This window comes from Ctenopharyngodon idella, chromosome 2 (assembly GCF_019924925.1).
Source record: "Ctenopharyngodon idella isolate HZGC_01 chromosome 2, HZGC01, whole genome shotgun sequence".
Taxonomy (NCBI): Eukaryota; Metazoa; Chordata; class Actinopteri; order Cypriniformes; family Xenocyprididae; genus Ctenopharyngodon; species Ctenopharyngodon idella.
This window is the reverse complement of record NC_067221.1, coordinates 11,407,237-11,422,193: the sequence shown is the minus strand read 5'-3', so window position 1 is coordinate 11,422,193 and position 14,957 is coordinate 11,407,237. Positions and strand designations below refer to the sequence as shown.

The 14,957-nt window shown below is 35.9% G+C and overlaps 1 protein-coding gene across 3 annotated transcripts; it reads left to right on the top strand.

Moving 5' to 3' along the window:
* The first annotated feature begins 3,358 nt into the window (after window positions 1-3,358).
* Window positions 3,359-14,935, top strand: dnajb6a (DnaJ heat shock protein family (Hsp40) member B6a). 3 transcript variants are annotated; one of them, XM_051865381.1, is made up of 10 exons: window positions 3,359-3,475; window positions 5,734-5,819; window positions 5,997-6,106; window positions 7,122-7,178; window positions 7,308-7,418; window positions 7,548-7,712; window positions 8,050-8,233; window positions 11,729-11,799; window positions 14,376-14,510; window positions 14,596-14,935. In XM_051865381.1, exons 2-10 carry the CDS (start codon window positions 5,752-5,754, stop codon window positions 14,661-14,663), a joined length of 969 nt encoding a protein of 322 aa, XP_051721341.1. In that variant the 5' UTR covers window positions 3,359-3,475; window positions 5,734-5,751; the 3' UTR covers window positions 14,664-14,935. The 3 variants fall into 3 exon arrangements, with proteins under 3 accessions (XP_051721341.1, XP_051721332.1, XP_051721349.1); XM_051865372.1 differs by having other exon boundaries at window positions 3,371-3,524; XM_051865389.1 differs by lacking the exons at window positions 14,376-14,510; window positions 14,596-14,935 and having other exon boundaries at window positions 3,371-3,524; window positions 11,729-12,518.
* Window positions 14,936-14,957: the final 22 nt, after the last annotated feature.

Sequence of the window (14,957 nt, the reverse complement as noted above, 5' to 3'; positions counted from 1 at the left end):
CCATGTATAATCATACTGAAATATCAGCATCAAGTCTATAAAATAAATTCTCATTGTCAAAATGACAACTGCATTGTCACCTAGCCAGTTTGGCTTAAAGGAAAACATCAATGCAATAAATTATATTCAAACACTGAATGGGATGATTAACTACCAAAGTATTTTCGGAAAGTATTCTAATAGTAGGCCTATCTCTCTGGCACCGGATTAATGCCAAGAGGAACATCATCTGTATTTGAAGTGGCATTGCTACTGACATGCAAGCTACATCTGGACTCTAATTGATGGGTCTGGTCAAGGCACTTGCTGTTGAACTACGACCAGGCTTAGCTTAATGAGAAACAGATGAATGTCAGTGAAAAGGTTTAAGACCAGCACCTGCTTCTATCAAAGTTATCCCTCATGCTACAAACTACAAATCTAATTTTTTAATCTGGCACAAATAATCTTCAACTTATGTTTTATTTACACATTTATGTTTGTCTTATTCTTATCATCATTACGACTTTGTTGTTATTATTGACACTGTGAAGTAGCCTATCATTAGCCTATATCTCATCAAAATCTGAAACATTTGGACATTTTGCAATAAAATATTTGTATTTTATATTTTAAAATAATTTTATTTTAGGAAATATTAATATTTTTTATTATTTATTTTATTGTCTCTTGATGTCTATAGAGTACCTCAGAGATGACTTGTTTTTGTGCGCAAAACCCGGAAGCGAGTTAGCATTTTAGAACTTCCGGTTCCATCGCCCTAAAGTCTATGGGTTTTTTGAATGGGTTTTTGCTAAATCACCTGAAATAAGGTCTGTGGTTAACAAAGCCTCTAAATATTTTCACGTTTTGATCTATGACATAAAACACACCAGTTATAACCCGCTTGTGATTTTTTTAAACCTTTATTGTGTCTTAAAAACGGCGGTTGCTAACAAGTTGCTAAAAGGGACTACTTCCAGACGTCATCATGACAAACAGGACATTTGGACAGCATTTCTCATGAAAAAGTGGATAAGTATTCATACACAGCGCAGATCATAATCAGCGAGCATGTTTTTAAATATAGTTGTTTTCTAAATAAAGTTTGAGGAAGCTTGGTGGTGGTGACATTGATCCGCGATCATGGTGTGCTGTAGTCCGTTTATAGCCTACTGTTAGCTTTTTATATCTGACGACTTTATTTAGGCTTCAAAATGTATAAATGTTGTGTTAACTTGTAAAGATTATCTTGATAGAAAAAAAGTGTAAGTGTCATAACCCTTTGTTAAACACAGAACTTATTTTTTGCGATTTTCCAAAAGTCTATGGGAAAAATGCATAGGCTTTCAATCGAGGGAACCCGTGTGCCGCTAACTTCCGGGTTGGCCTACAAAAACACATAATCTCTGAGGTACTCTATTGTCTCTTAAAGGCACAATATGTAAATTTCGCTGCTAGAGGTCACTTAGGGTGTGTTTCAATCAGCTCCCGAGCTAGTGAATCAGTATATCGTGTACATGAATTCAGGCACTGGTAAGGACGGTAAAGGAGTTGGTTCACTACACATTGGGACACTTATGACTCTATTTCCGGCGACGTGACAACGTCCTCATTGTACAACATCACTACTGGTATTTATGAACAACAGCAGAGCTGATATTTTCTGATATTGTAATGTTATTTAAAGTACTTTATGATAAATTATTTGCTTGTTACATAAACGTGCAACATTTCAGCCCTAAATAAATTATAAATGTTAGCTAGATTATGTTCATTACCTGTCTAGCGATGTATGTTTATGCTGAAATATAATAAAAATAATGGTTTGTATTTTTTTTTAAAAACTATCGTGCGTCGTTATGTGGAAACGTTGGCTCACGTGATTCTAGTTTCGCGCTTCAGAACTTCCGTTAAGGGAGCATAGTGAGAATCGATGCTCCCTGGTTTTCACAGTGCATTGTGGGACTTTTTAGGGAGCGAACCTTTCAGTGCCCTGGAAGGATTCTGCGATTGAGACAGCCCTTAAAATGGCCGACTCCATGATCAGTGCCCTGACTACTGAACTAGGGAGCTGATTGAGACACACCCTTATTCAAAACAAAGGCACAGCTTGATGACACCTTGATTTTGTGGAATCATGGGAGGTGTTGTCTTCACGCCTACAGCCGGTGGAAAAGAATCCGACGGGGCTAGGGCAGAAATCATATTCATGGATGAGCGAATGTATTAAACAGTTATTAACATTACTGTAATATGAAGCAGGGTGTGGCTAAAAGCCGTTGGAGCGGAACTGAGCCGCTGGAGCGATTTCCAACCAGCGCGACATGTGGCTCGAGAGCAGTGGAGCTTTTATTATGCCGCAGACGAGCGTTTCCGCTTCTTCCAGTCATGCCTATGTGGAGTAACGCAGCGCTGTTTTATCATATTAGATATATTTGTGTGTTGAAAGTTGTTAAAATGCTACTCTGTGCATTCACTCTGCGGCTACTATGAGACACTTGTTGCACACTGCAGTAAGCTAGATCGATATTATTAGTCATGGTAAAACATGGTAGCGGAAAATCAAGAAATCGAGATTTAAACAAAAAGACTTGATGTTTTGAGCTATATAACAATTCTTCATTTTCTGTCGATGAATTTAGCCTATCTAAACAGCTGCTCACCTGTCTAATAAATCACATAATATATTAAAGCGTCTTTAGTGTTTCCATGGTTTCTACAAAATAAAACCAGAAATCGAGGGTAATGCGCGTATGATGCTTATTTCTCTGGAAACATTTGGGATAATGCAAGTACACAAGTCAAGAAAATATATAGCCCTAAATTGTTCTGGTGGTTTTTGGATATTTCAATCCAAAAATCGTACATATTGTGCCTTTAATTGAACTGCGAAGCTCAAAGCAATAATCCAGAGGGACCCAGTAAACCGCCAAGGAATCGCTGGATTAAAATAATAATAATAATAATAATAATATATATATTTTAAATTAAAGAAATATGTGTTTGAGTTGTCATCAAAAGCATTTTATATCAGCTCTCCATGAGTTCAAGTAGGCTAATTTATCGTTTATGGGTGTGTAGCCACTCTCTGGTTTGTTGTTTGCGGAAATTGCTTGTTAAATCCACTTTTTTAATGTTATAGTAGTTTCAGACATACAGTAATTTGTAGTGTATTTTCATTATGTGTATTTCTGTGTGTGTTTATTACAGAATGTTGCGGAACAACTCTACGATAGAATATGAAATACAGCAACAATAATCACCAGTATTTTTCATACAGCGGACGAAAAAGAAAAAGCCATCTTCCGCTATATGACTTACCTATTTGTGTTTCGTTTTCCTCCGAAAAGCTGGAAGCCAAAAGCGCGAATGCTTTGAATATCTCAAACAGGACGTGACGTCAAATCCTCGCAAAAAAACCAGAAGATTCGTGTTGTTTCCGGATGCTTCGTTGCTTGTCACATCAGCTCGATACAGCGTCCCACAGGCTGAGGTTAGTCGACCAAAAACAGAGCAGCTGCCTCTGGCAGTTAAAACACAAGGTAGGTTAAGCGTTCAATGTGTTTTCCAGGCTTACGTGAGAGCTTTTCTTTATGAGATAAATATGAATATTTACTGCTCGCGAGCTCGTAGCATTGTTGCTAGCTGGCTAGCTCATCTAAAAGATGACAAGGTTGCCAAGTCGAAATATGAATAACAGCAAGATATATCGTTGTTCAGACGTTTTGTTCTGCTGAAAGTGTGGGTAAAAAAACACAGTAACCTTTAAATTAGTCATAAAGAGAGCATTAATAGGATGTATTAATAGTATTGTCCGTTGTTGGCTAGCTTGTTGACATAGCGTAGCTTTAAAGAGATAGTTCACACAAACATGAACAGTCTTTTTTAAAAAAAATTTTATTTACTCACTTTCATTTTGTTCCGAACCTGGATGATGTTCTTTCATATGTGAAACATAAAAGAAGATACTTTTCAGAATGACAGCCTCAGTCATTGTTCACTTGCATTGCATCTTTTGTCCATGAAATGAAATTGAATGATCATCTTTTGTGTTCCACATAAGAAAGTAAGTCGTACAGTGTTGGAACAATATGAAGGCGAGTAAATTTTTATTTATATACTCAAGGTGAACTATCCCTCTACTGCATTTATTCCATGCATTTTAGTGGCTATTTGCACCGCACCAAAATACATTGCTTATTTTCATAAATGTATGTTTTATAATTTTGTTAGCAGCTCTCTCTTACTTTGCATCCTTACCAACACCCAAAACAGTTTCCATGTTGGTTTAGTTGTGAGAAAACAAACCCATCTAACATGCCCCAAGGTGTTTGTCATACATGAATGAGTCCTGAGTTTGATTCTGGGTCATTGAGGGACAAATAGAGGCATCACATGCTGCTGTCTGGGATTTGCAATGAAAACAGCCTGGTAGTATCAGGCGCTGCTGCTGCTGCTGTGAGGAAATGTGACCGGCCTACAGGGTGATTTCAATTAGGCGCACATCAAAATCAGTTTGAGTACTACTTTATTATTAGCATAGACTCATGCAGACACCAGATTTGTTCACCAAGTATAAATTCAGTTATTTTTTAATGTTTTTTTTTATATATTACTAAGAGATAAAATAATAATAATAATTTAGCATTATAGAAATCTATTGTAACAGGCAGGTTGTCAAATTGCAGTTAACATTCAAAACCTATAATACAATGTAATACAATGCAACACATTCTTATAATTATGGTAAATTGCCAAAAAAAGTACATAAAGTGCTAATTCATACAAGGGCTTGACATTTTTTGCTCACCAGCCACTGTGGCTAGTGGTTTTCCAAAGTTACCTAGCCACTCAGCATTTTCACTGGCCACAGTTTTGACATCAGTACCATGGGGGAAAAACTGCCATAAAGATATTTTTAATATTATCTCATAATTTGGCAGCAGGTATATTAGGTCACTGCTGTCGCTTTAAGACCTGACGGACGGATCCATTATACTGTTACACTTTGCGTTTTCTTTCTCAACTGTTTGTTTACTTAAAACATAACTGACTGTGTTTATGTGAATACTCGCCAAGACCAGCATTTCAACATTATTTTGTGTGTATTTGACTCTTAAGCGCGATAAGCAGTGAAAAAGAACTAATTTAGTAGTGAGAGGCGGCTTTATGTGTGCGCACTTTGGGTGTGAACACAAAATTAGTAAAATTATGCACAATACGTGCAATCCCACGCCGAAATGCAAGCCCTGTAACACCAACAATATTCATTCGTAGCAAATGAAATGAGTGAGTGAGGGGAGGCGGTTTTGTGTGTCAACTCGATGTCGGAGAGATGAGAGGGCGAGAAAGCACAGCTGGCGTCCTGTACTATCTGTTCTGCAGAAAATAAGTATTGGAAGCATTTCAGATATTTCAGTATCAATACGTATTGAAAAATCTATATTTTTGACAACACCACATTGCACTTAGTTTATTATTACAGATGCATTTTTAAAAGAATTCAATTGAAAAATGTATATATTATAAATGAATGGGTGTTATTGTCAAGCCCTGGTTCATACTAAAACTGAGCTGTCAGTCAGATGGCAAAAGGCATGTGGAAGATCATGTTTTTTAGCAAAGTTTTAATCTTGGTGATAATTTAGGGGCTGTTGAAATGCATCAAATATGATACAATCATTAAATTGCCTGCAGGTATGTGCTAATTATTCTTATTTTGTTGTTGTTTATCCCCCATTTGTTTGCCAGCCATTGTAGTTTGTGGCCATGGATGATGACTATTACCAGGTTCTAGGAGTGCAGAAAAATGCATCTCCAGATGACATCAAAAAAGCGTAAGCTTCATCTTTGGTTTCATTTACTCCTCTTTACATCCTTAACAATGCATGTTATTCAAAATTAAAGAGTAATTCAGCTGTAGAAAATAGTAGCACTAATTTTTTTTTCCAGTGGTGTTGAATATGATCATTTGCCTGTCGAGGCTCATCTGTCATGCTGTGTTTCCCTTCCAGTTACAGGAAACTAGCTCTGAGGTGGCACCCAGATAAGAACCCAGATAATAAGGAGGAGGCAGAGAAGAAGTTTAAGGAGCTTTCAGAGGCGTATGAAGTCCTGTCTGATGGTAAGTCTTAACATTCACCAGACTAAAATATGGTTCAACAGGGCACATGTGAGAGAGGTCCAGGCTAGTCGACGACCATAACTGACGCATCTACTTATAATGTTGACAAACAGTGACATGCAATACAGTGGCCAAAGACAGTTTACACTGTCCATCGTAGATCAAAAGTTAAAAATAACACGGGAATGCATCCTGTGTGCACACCCCCTTCAAACTTTGCTGTTCTCGTAAAACTCAGCATCTTGTTTTCTGTATAAATGACATGCTTTTATGAAATTATCCTTTAGGGTATTAAGTTAAAACTGTATAACATTACAGACAGGTGGGTTAAATTGGGATTGCTACTAAAGGCTGCAGAAAACTGGCCCTCCAAGACTGGGGTCGAAGAGCCCTGGGGTCCAGTCTTCTTACGTGGATTACTCAATTAGCTGGATTACATTGTCGATGATTTGACATGATCCAGGATTGTTAGGTTCTTCAAAGCTCATCCCAAAAGCTCATTAGATTAGATTTAATAATAATGATTTAAAAATAAGCAGTAATAGTAAGCTGGGATTTTTTTGTTTGTTTTTTAAGCCAAATGCGACGGCTGATTACACAAATTGTCGAAAATCGCATGCTAAACAAACATATGTCAGACATTCCCTGTGCCATTATGGACCTCCCAGCCTTATCAGCTTTGCACAGACTCTGCACTTTTGAGACACTCCTTCAGAAGGAGGGGCTGTGTTCAGAGGTTAGCGCTGCCACTCTTTATGGCGTTCTTTCCTCAAATTCTAAAAAATGAATAATGACTCATGATACGGCACCCGCTGTGCAGTGCAGCACTTTGTGTCTTTGGTGCTTTCCAGGTGTGATTCAGGTCTGGTGCATGAGTAATGTAATTACTAAATTATGGAAAACTGCTGTGCAATAAATATGTTTGGTCTCTTACATTTTATGTTGGTATTTTCTTCTTTACTATGAGTCAGTGAACAAAACATAGTTGCTTAACTCTTGGTTTACTCTCCTTCAGCAAACAAGAGGAACTTATACGATCGATATGGAAAAGAAGGCTTAACACCAGGTGGAGGTAAATTACATCCTACAGTGATGTTTGGTCAGATTCTTAATTTGGATTAAATAAATGTATATAAATAATATGCCAATATGATGTCAGTGAACTATGTTTAAACCTTTTACTTTTTTATCATTTGGACAGGAGGAGGAAGAGGGCACTTTAATGGCGACCACTTTGGATTCACATTCCGCAATCCAGAGGATGTCTTCAGGGAATTCTTTGGTGGACAAGATCCATTTGCAGACTTCTTTGGTGAGTTTGTATTTACCTTGCTTTTTTGTGATAATTTAGTGGCAGAGCAGTTTTTTAGGCAGTTCTTTAAATGATACATGCAAATTATCTTTTTTTTAATTTATTTATTTATTTATTTTACTTTTTTAGGTGGAGATCCATTTGGCAATGACTTCTTTGGTGGCAGTCGGCGGCACCACCACCACCACCACCAGCACCAGCGGGGCATGAGCAGGAGCCGGACAGGAGGGTCCTTCTTTGGGGGCTTTGGAGGATTCCCACCTTTTGGGGCAGGGTTTTCATCTTTTGATGCAGGTCAGATGATGCAAATGTGTCCGTTCTTCATTTCAAAATCTTTTCAATTGATGTAAAAGTGGAAACACAAACAAAACTGCTGTAAATTAAAACCAAAGCCAGGCTAAAACTTCTGAAGCTTGTATTAAAATTCAAACATCATTGTGAATGATATCTTTCATAGGCTTTAGAACTTATATATTTACATCCATTTGCATCAAAACAGCTCGCCAACAATTAGAAAGCTTTTGAAATTGTATTTTTGGTGCCATTAAACACATTTCCAAAGTATTTGCGCAGATGTTTTGCTGACTAACATGAACAGTATGAATAAATAGATATATATTTTTAACTGTAGGTTTCACGCCTTTTGGGCATATGGGAGTAGGAGGTGGCTTTACTTCCTTCTCTTCAACTTCATTTGGTGGAGGTGGAGGTGGAGGCGGGGGCGGAGGTGGAGGTGGAGGCGGAGGCATGGGCAGCTTCCGCTCTGTGTCAACCTCCACTAAATTCATCAATGGGAGGAAAATAACTACAAAAAGGTAGGCACCTTTCTAAAGCTGTATTTTATACGTTTGAGATATAAAAACAACATCAAACCAATTACATAAGCAACATAGCCTGAAACAACCTTTCAAATGATTCGGCAATATACTGCTGCCGTCTGTCATTAACCCCTGTTCGACCTTAAGGACATTTTTGTATTTTTCAGGTTTGTTTTTTTTGATAATTTTGCCTGTGTTAATGCCAACTGCATAAATTTTGGCACAGGTGTGTATTTTTTTATTGGAATTTTACTATTTCACCCCCATTTCCTTGAAGAAAAAAAAAAAAACTATTTTGCACTAGGTACACAAAATAGTTCCTCTCAGGACCTTTTGGACAAAAATGTCCCCATTGAAACCCTTTAATTTTTAATCCCAGGGCCATTTAACTATAAAATGATGCAATTTCTGTAGGCTTCTTTTATTGGCTTTCATTCTGTTGGCAAGGCTTCAAAATTTAAATTTCTGTTACTTTTTACCAGATGGTGCCATTTTCTCATGTTTGACCTATAAAGCAAATACTCTCTTTATTCTTGATTTCTGCTTATGCATATTATAAAGCCATTTGGATAAATTATGCAGCTATAATTGTGTGGGTGTGTTGGTATGGATGTCAGAGTGTAGTGAAAATCTCTACTGCAAATCACAAATCCAACCACTGTGTATGCCAGTTTTGCTGGCATTTAATGGGGAAAATTTGGTACTGGGCCCAACAAAATCTTATTGAACATCAACATCAGACATTAACCTCAAATTTGGAACACAACTTGTTTAGATTTATGGCTTTGATAGCAGTTTTAGAGTTCAACATGTTTCATAAAATATATATTTTATTTGAAATAATGTTCACAAATAATTTTCATAAAATTAAACCTCTATAACTTTTTTTGGTTTCACTTTTTAAACTTTTTTTTTTTTTTTTTTTTTACTTCAACAAGATTCTGCCAAGGGTCTTCTTTAAAATGAGACCAAACTTAAATCTGTGCTCCGAAGCTTCAATTTTTTATTACTTTTTTTTGACACGGACATTTTTGTCCTCTATGGACCTAAGTGTAACTTTTTTAATTGACGCACAAGGGTTAATGTTAATTAAAGAACATAAGGAAAAGAGGAAAAAAAGCACTCACTGATCTTGACTAAATAACTTTTGTAACTTTATTAAGGATTAATCTATATATGATTTATAAAGTGAAGACTGTGCAGTGTTATTTCACATTTGATTTCATTTGATTTCTATTTCTGTACCTGAATACTAGACCTACCTAAAAAAAAACATTAATTTGTTGAGTTTTTGTTTGTGCAATATTGCAACAAAATGTTTAGCAAAAACACAGAATAAATAAGTAAAAATTTAAAAAATACTTTTACCTTATTGAAATCAAAATTGGGAATTGATGATTGGAATTAAAATTCAGACGAAACTCAACCCTACAGATGATTCTCTCCTGTAATTCATAGATGTTAGGGGTGGGGGAAAAAATCGATTCACATATGAATCGTGATTCTAGCTCCTACCGATTTGCATCGATTCACAAATTTCATAAATCAATTATCTAAAGTGTTACATTTCTTTAACTTAACAGTGCTACTTAATGTTATTGACACCTTAGAGTGTTAATAATCACAATAAGCCATGAAAAAGGACTCAATGCGGCGCTCGAGCTGATGGACACACAACCGAAGCATGAGCACAGATGCATGTGATCCTGAATTAAGTTCTCTTTCACAGCTTGTGCTTGCAAGGTCAAATATACACAATTATGTGAAAATGCACTAGTGTTGTCAAAAGTACCGGTACTTCGGTACCAAGTCGGTACTGAAATTTTGAAAATGTGACTATACCCGCATTTCTGTAGTACCGGTAGTACCGAGAATCCGGGTATATTCGGTACCCACTGATAGGACTGTGCCAGTATTTACGTGAATATGACACGAGTGAAGCACAAAGCTTTGTTTACAAAAGAAATAATACGTTAGCAATTAAATGTGACACAATTTCTATTTAACACAGTTTGTGCTTGTTATTAGGTGCTTGTTATAAGGCGCGTCAAGTTTATTTGTATAGCCTATAGCGCGTTTTACACATGCTGGTGATTTTTACTTTCGCTTTCTCTGGCAGCGCTAAATCAAACATAGCCTGAATGTCTGAAGATAAAACTCGCTCTTCAGACTTTTTACAACAAGTGTCAGTTGCTTGTAACATCAGGAGATAACATAAATATATTATTAAAGAGAAATGGTCTCTTTCCTGCTCGTGTCCAACAATCCTCTCAAAGCGCAGAGCGGTAGGCTATATGACGCATTTTGTGTGGAAATAAAAAAACGAATGTTTTTGAATAATATTTAACTTTCTTATTATTTAGGTTACCATTATTTACCGATATTTATTTCATAGTTTTACAGGCTGTAGTGTGTCGTTTCACTGAAGGAATAGCTAAAATAAACATGCACGTCTGTTACAAAATGGATGTTTGAGCTTTTTTTTTTTTTTTTTTTTTTATATTTCAAAATTTATTTCATTGAGGTATATATACACACACAAACATACACACACGCTCCAAATATGTATATGTATGATTTACCATGTTTAATGTTTTTAAAATGGGCTATATAAAATAGTAAAATAGTTCCTACAGATTTTGCTGTGGTACCGAAATTGGTACCAAGAACCGTAAAATTTATGGTATTGGTACCGACTACTGGAATTTTGGTACCGTGACAACACTAAAATGCACATTGTGTGGAGTATTCATGTAAACACAGTCTGTTATGTGAATGTAAACAGTTAGCAGAAAATCGGATGTGTAACAGTATATTAGATCCGTGCATTCATTCTATAAGGGACAGCAGACTCATAAACTGTTGTCATCTGTTTCATTAATGTTAATAAAAAAATAAAATCACGTACTGCTCTTGACTGAATCACTTTTGTATCTTTAATATGAATCAATTTATATTTAATTCATACAGTGAAGACTATATAGTGTTTTATTTTTACATTTGATTATTCAATTTCTGTAGTATTTCTTACATGTTAAATAAACCTAAGCTACTGTACCTGAAAAACTTAGTTTATTTAATTTGTATATATTTTTTTCTGTTGTATTTGTCCTACTGTTCGTAATTTGCTTCTTTGTTCCTATTTTTAGTATCTAAAATAAAATGAAATTGCCTGCCTTGCTTTATTACAGAAGACTGCCAGTCATGTGTAATGATTGCAGTCAGCTTAAATGACATTTGTTTTATAATTTTGGGATTTAAATGGGAAGAAAAAAATAAACTTCAAGGTTCACATTTATTTCAGTGGGATCTTCGAGACCTACTAAACTGTCAACCTCAGTCAAATAGGAAAAAGTAACACAAAACAGGAAACTAGAACCAAATCTATGCATGTATTGAAATGAAATTTGATTTAAAATTTTCAGGAATTGAATCGTGAGGTACCAAAAGATTCCCACCCCTAATAGATGTGCTATTTATTTGTTTCTGTAGAATCGTCGAGAATGGACAGGAACGGGTAGAAGTGGAAGAAGATGGACAGTTAAAATCTCTAACCATAAATGGTAAGGAACAGCTCCTGCGATTGGAACACAAGTAAGATAATGGAGCCCTTTCAGCACAAACTTGAGCTCAAACAATGTTAGTACTGTCGTTCAGATGTCTGTACATTGCGTTTTTTTTGCTTGTTTGTTGTGTTTTTTTCCTCCTTTTATCATTTTTAGACTCTTCTGAACAATTTTTTGGTTTATATATTTATAAATGGGGACTGTCAGTATTTTGCGCAGGATGCGTGTAATTTTAATTTTATTTGGGACCATAATGTGAGATTAGTTTTTGTTTCTGCTAGCACTTTGTGTTGCAGTGTCCTCATGATTGCACATTGCCTTTTGAATAGTGCTTTGGGCTAAAAGGAAAAGAGAATTGTGCTTTGTGCATGACTTGACCAACTGAGTGTGGATTTGGAGTATGTAACTTACTGTTCAAACCTTATGGCAACTTGTCTAATTCGTTTGTTAAACATTTGTAAATGCTGGTAGAGTGCTAGATCCATTGTACTGATATGCAATTTTTATTATTTTTAATTAATGAAAATGTTTTTTTTTCCCTCATTGTTGCATGTAAGAACAAATGTTGTTTATAGTTGTAATGTTATTACTTAATAACCTGATGAGTACCGGAATTAATAATACAACTGATTTATGACCATTCAAGGAACTTTGTGTACTTTGTAAAATAATTTGAACCTAAATAAATGAGTTTCATCCTTTTTGGGGATGTGGCAGCTCTGCAGTCTATGTGTAGTTTTGCTTTAACTGAGAGTGATCTTTGATTTTCTTCCAAATCCAATCATTAAGGGAGCGTGTTGCAGCTTGTTTGCCTAAACTAACAGTTTTCTACTCTTTTATAACAAAATATGTTTTGATTCTTCAGCATTTTCCGGAGTTTAGAGTGCGTAATATTGTTTACATCAACTCAGCTATGAGACTTAAATTTAGGATTATTGATATTGTAAGCAGATCATTATCGAACAAGTATATTCCAACATAAACAATGCAGAGTTGCGGACAGTGGGCAATTTATCTGAAAATAGTAACTTCCTTATGCCATTAACAAATATTACATGATGGTACAGAGTAAGGTAATGTACATTCCGAGATGAAAATGTATGAAAGAAAAACTTTCAAACTATTTGAATGTACATTAATAAACTGCGTTATAATGCAACGCTCATAAAGGATTAGTTCACTTCAGAATTAAAATTTCCTGATAATTTACTCATCCCCATGTCATCCAAGATGTTTTTCTTTCTTCAGTCGAAAAGAAATTAAGGTTTTTGTGGAAAACATTCTAGGATTTTTCTCCATATAGTGGACTCCAACGGCTACCAACGGGTTGAAGGTCTAAATTGCAGTTTAAATGCAGCTTCAAAGGGCTCTACGTGATCCCAGACAAGGAAGGGTCTTATCTAGCGAAACAATGTTTATTATTTTTTTTAGAAAATGACATTTATATACTTTTTAACCACAAATGCTCGTCTTGCACTAGCTCTGCGCCACGCATTACGTAATCACATTGGAAAGGTCACGTGTGACGTAGGCGGAAGTACCGAGCAAATGTTTACAAAGCGAACGTGCAAAGACTAAGTCAAACGCCCTTTACAAAAAAAGGTACAACAACTATGTCGGGCAATTTTGAAGTTGGAGGTGAAAATGAGATGGAGTTTTTCGCCCTACCGCAGTACTTTTCCTACGTCACACGTGACCTTTCCAACGTGATTACGTAATGCGTGGCACATCGCAGAGCAGTGCAAGACAAGCATTTGTGGGTAAAAAAAAATATATAATTTTTATTTTTTTTAGAAAATGAAATTGTTTCACAAGATAAGACCCTTATTCCTCACCTAGGATCGTGTAGAGCCCTTTGAAGCTGCATTAAAACTGCAATTTGGACCTTCAAACCATTGGTAGCTGTTGAAGTCCACTATATGGAGACAAATCCTGAAATGTTTTTCTCAAAACCCTTCATTTCTTTTCGACTGAAGAAAGAAAGACATAAACATCTTGGATGACATGGGGGTGAGTAAATTATCAGGAAATTTTAATTCTGAAGTGAACTAATCCTTTAATATTATTAATCAAAGATATTAAAAATGATCAGTGGAAGTATAATTTCTTAAAACAAAAAAAGAAAAATTTAATGTTGTAAAGAGAAGGGTTTGATAACTTGTTTTTTTTACATAACTATTTTGAGAATGTCTCAAACAGTTTGGTTAAATTAGGGATAGTTATCAATTAAAGCTATCTTAAGTTCTCTATTATGTAGAACAACATTTCTTAGCTGTTGCCTTTTACTGCCTTTCGCCTGCCAAATGAAGCTGGCTGCAGTGCTACCAGAATGCATGGCTAACAAAACTAACAAGCTTTGTGATTTTGTTTTATGCTCTCTAAATGCATCTCTACCTCGGGAAGTCAGAATTATTATAGACATAATGCAGAATTACCATCATCAAAACAGTTTGGGGAAAACTGCCTGGTAATAGAAAGTGTAACTGGTCTGCAAAACATCTTTTTATATTAGAGGCAGATATTATTACACTTATTAAATTAGTTTCTAAACTAAACCGCACCCCTCTCTCTAGGAAGAGCCCAGGAGATAGGCATGCTGGAGGGTCACAGACAGAGGAAGGAGCTCCCTGACTCCTCTTCCTCCTCCTCCTCACACTCTGCAAGGCAGTCAGCTCAGAGAGAGGAGCAAAATAAAACTGCAGGCAAAGGTCAGAAGCCCCTTTCATGTTACGTGTTAGATTCCTGGAGCTCGAGCATGATGCTTGTGATACTTAAAATTATGTATCCCAACAGAGCAAACTGGATTCAAGAGGAAGAGAATGACGGTGAAGGGAGAGACCAAAAAGGCCAAAGAGTCCTAAATTTGTCGCTGCATCTGAACTCGTAGTACTGATAGTCTGACATATACTGTAGCTGTGGATATTCTGTGTTGAGGTTGGAAAAACACACTAGCGTTTTCTTGTTTGTTTTTTATTATTTTATTTTTTTTGGATGCAAAGTTACAATTTATAATTTTTTTTAAATTTTCTTTTCTGCCACAACTAATCAAGTTATTACAAACAGTAAATGATCACTGCTCTGAAGAACTGTGACTGACACCTAAATAAAAAAGGATGAATAGTTTTAATGCAAATATGTGCAAGTGAGCATTTCTT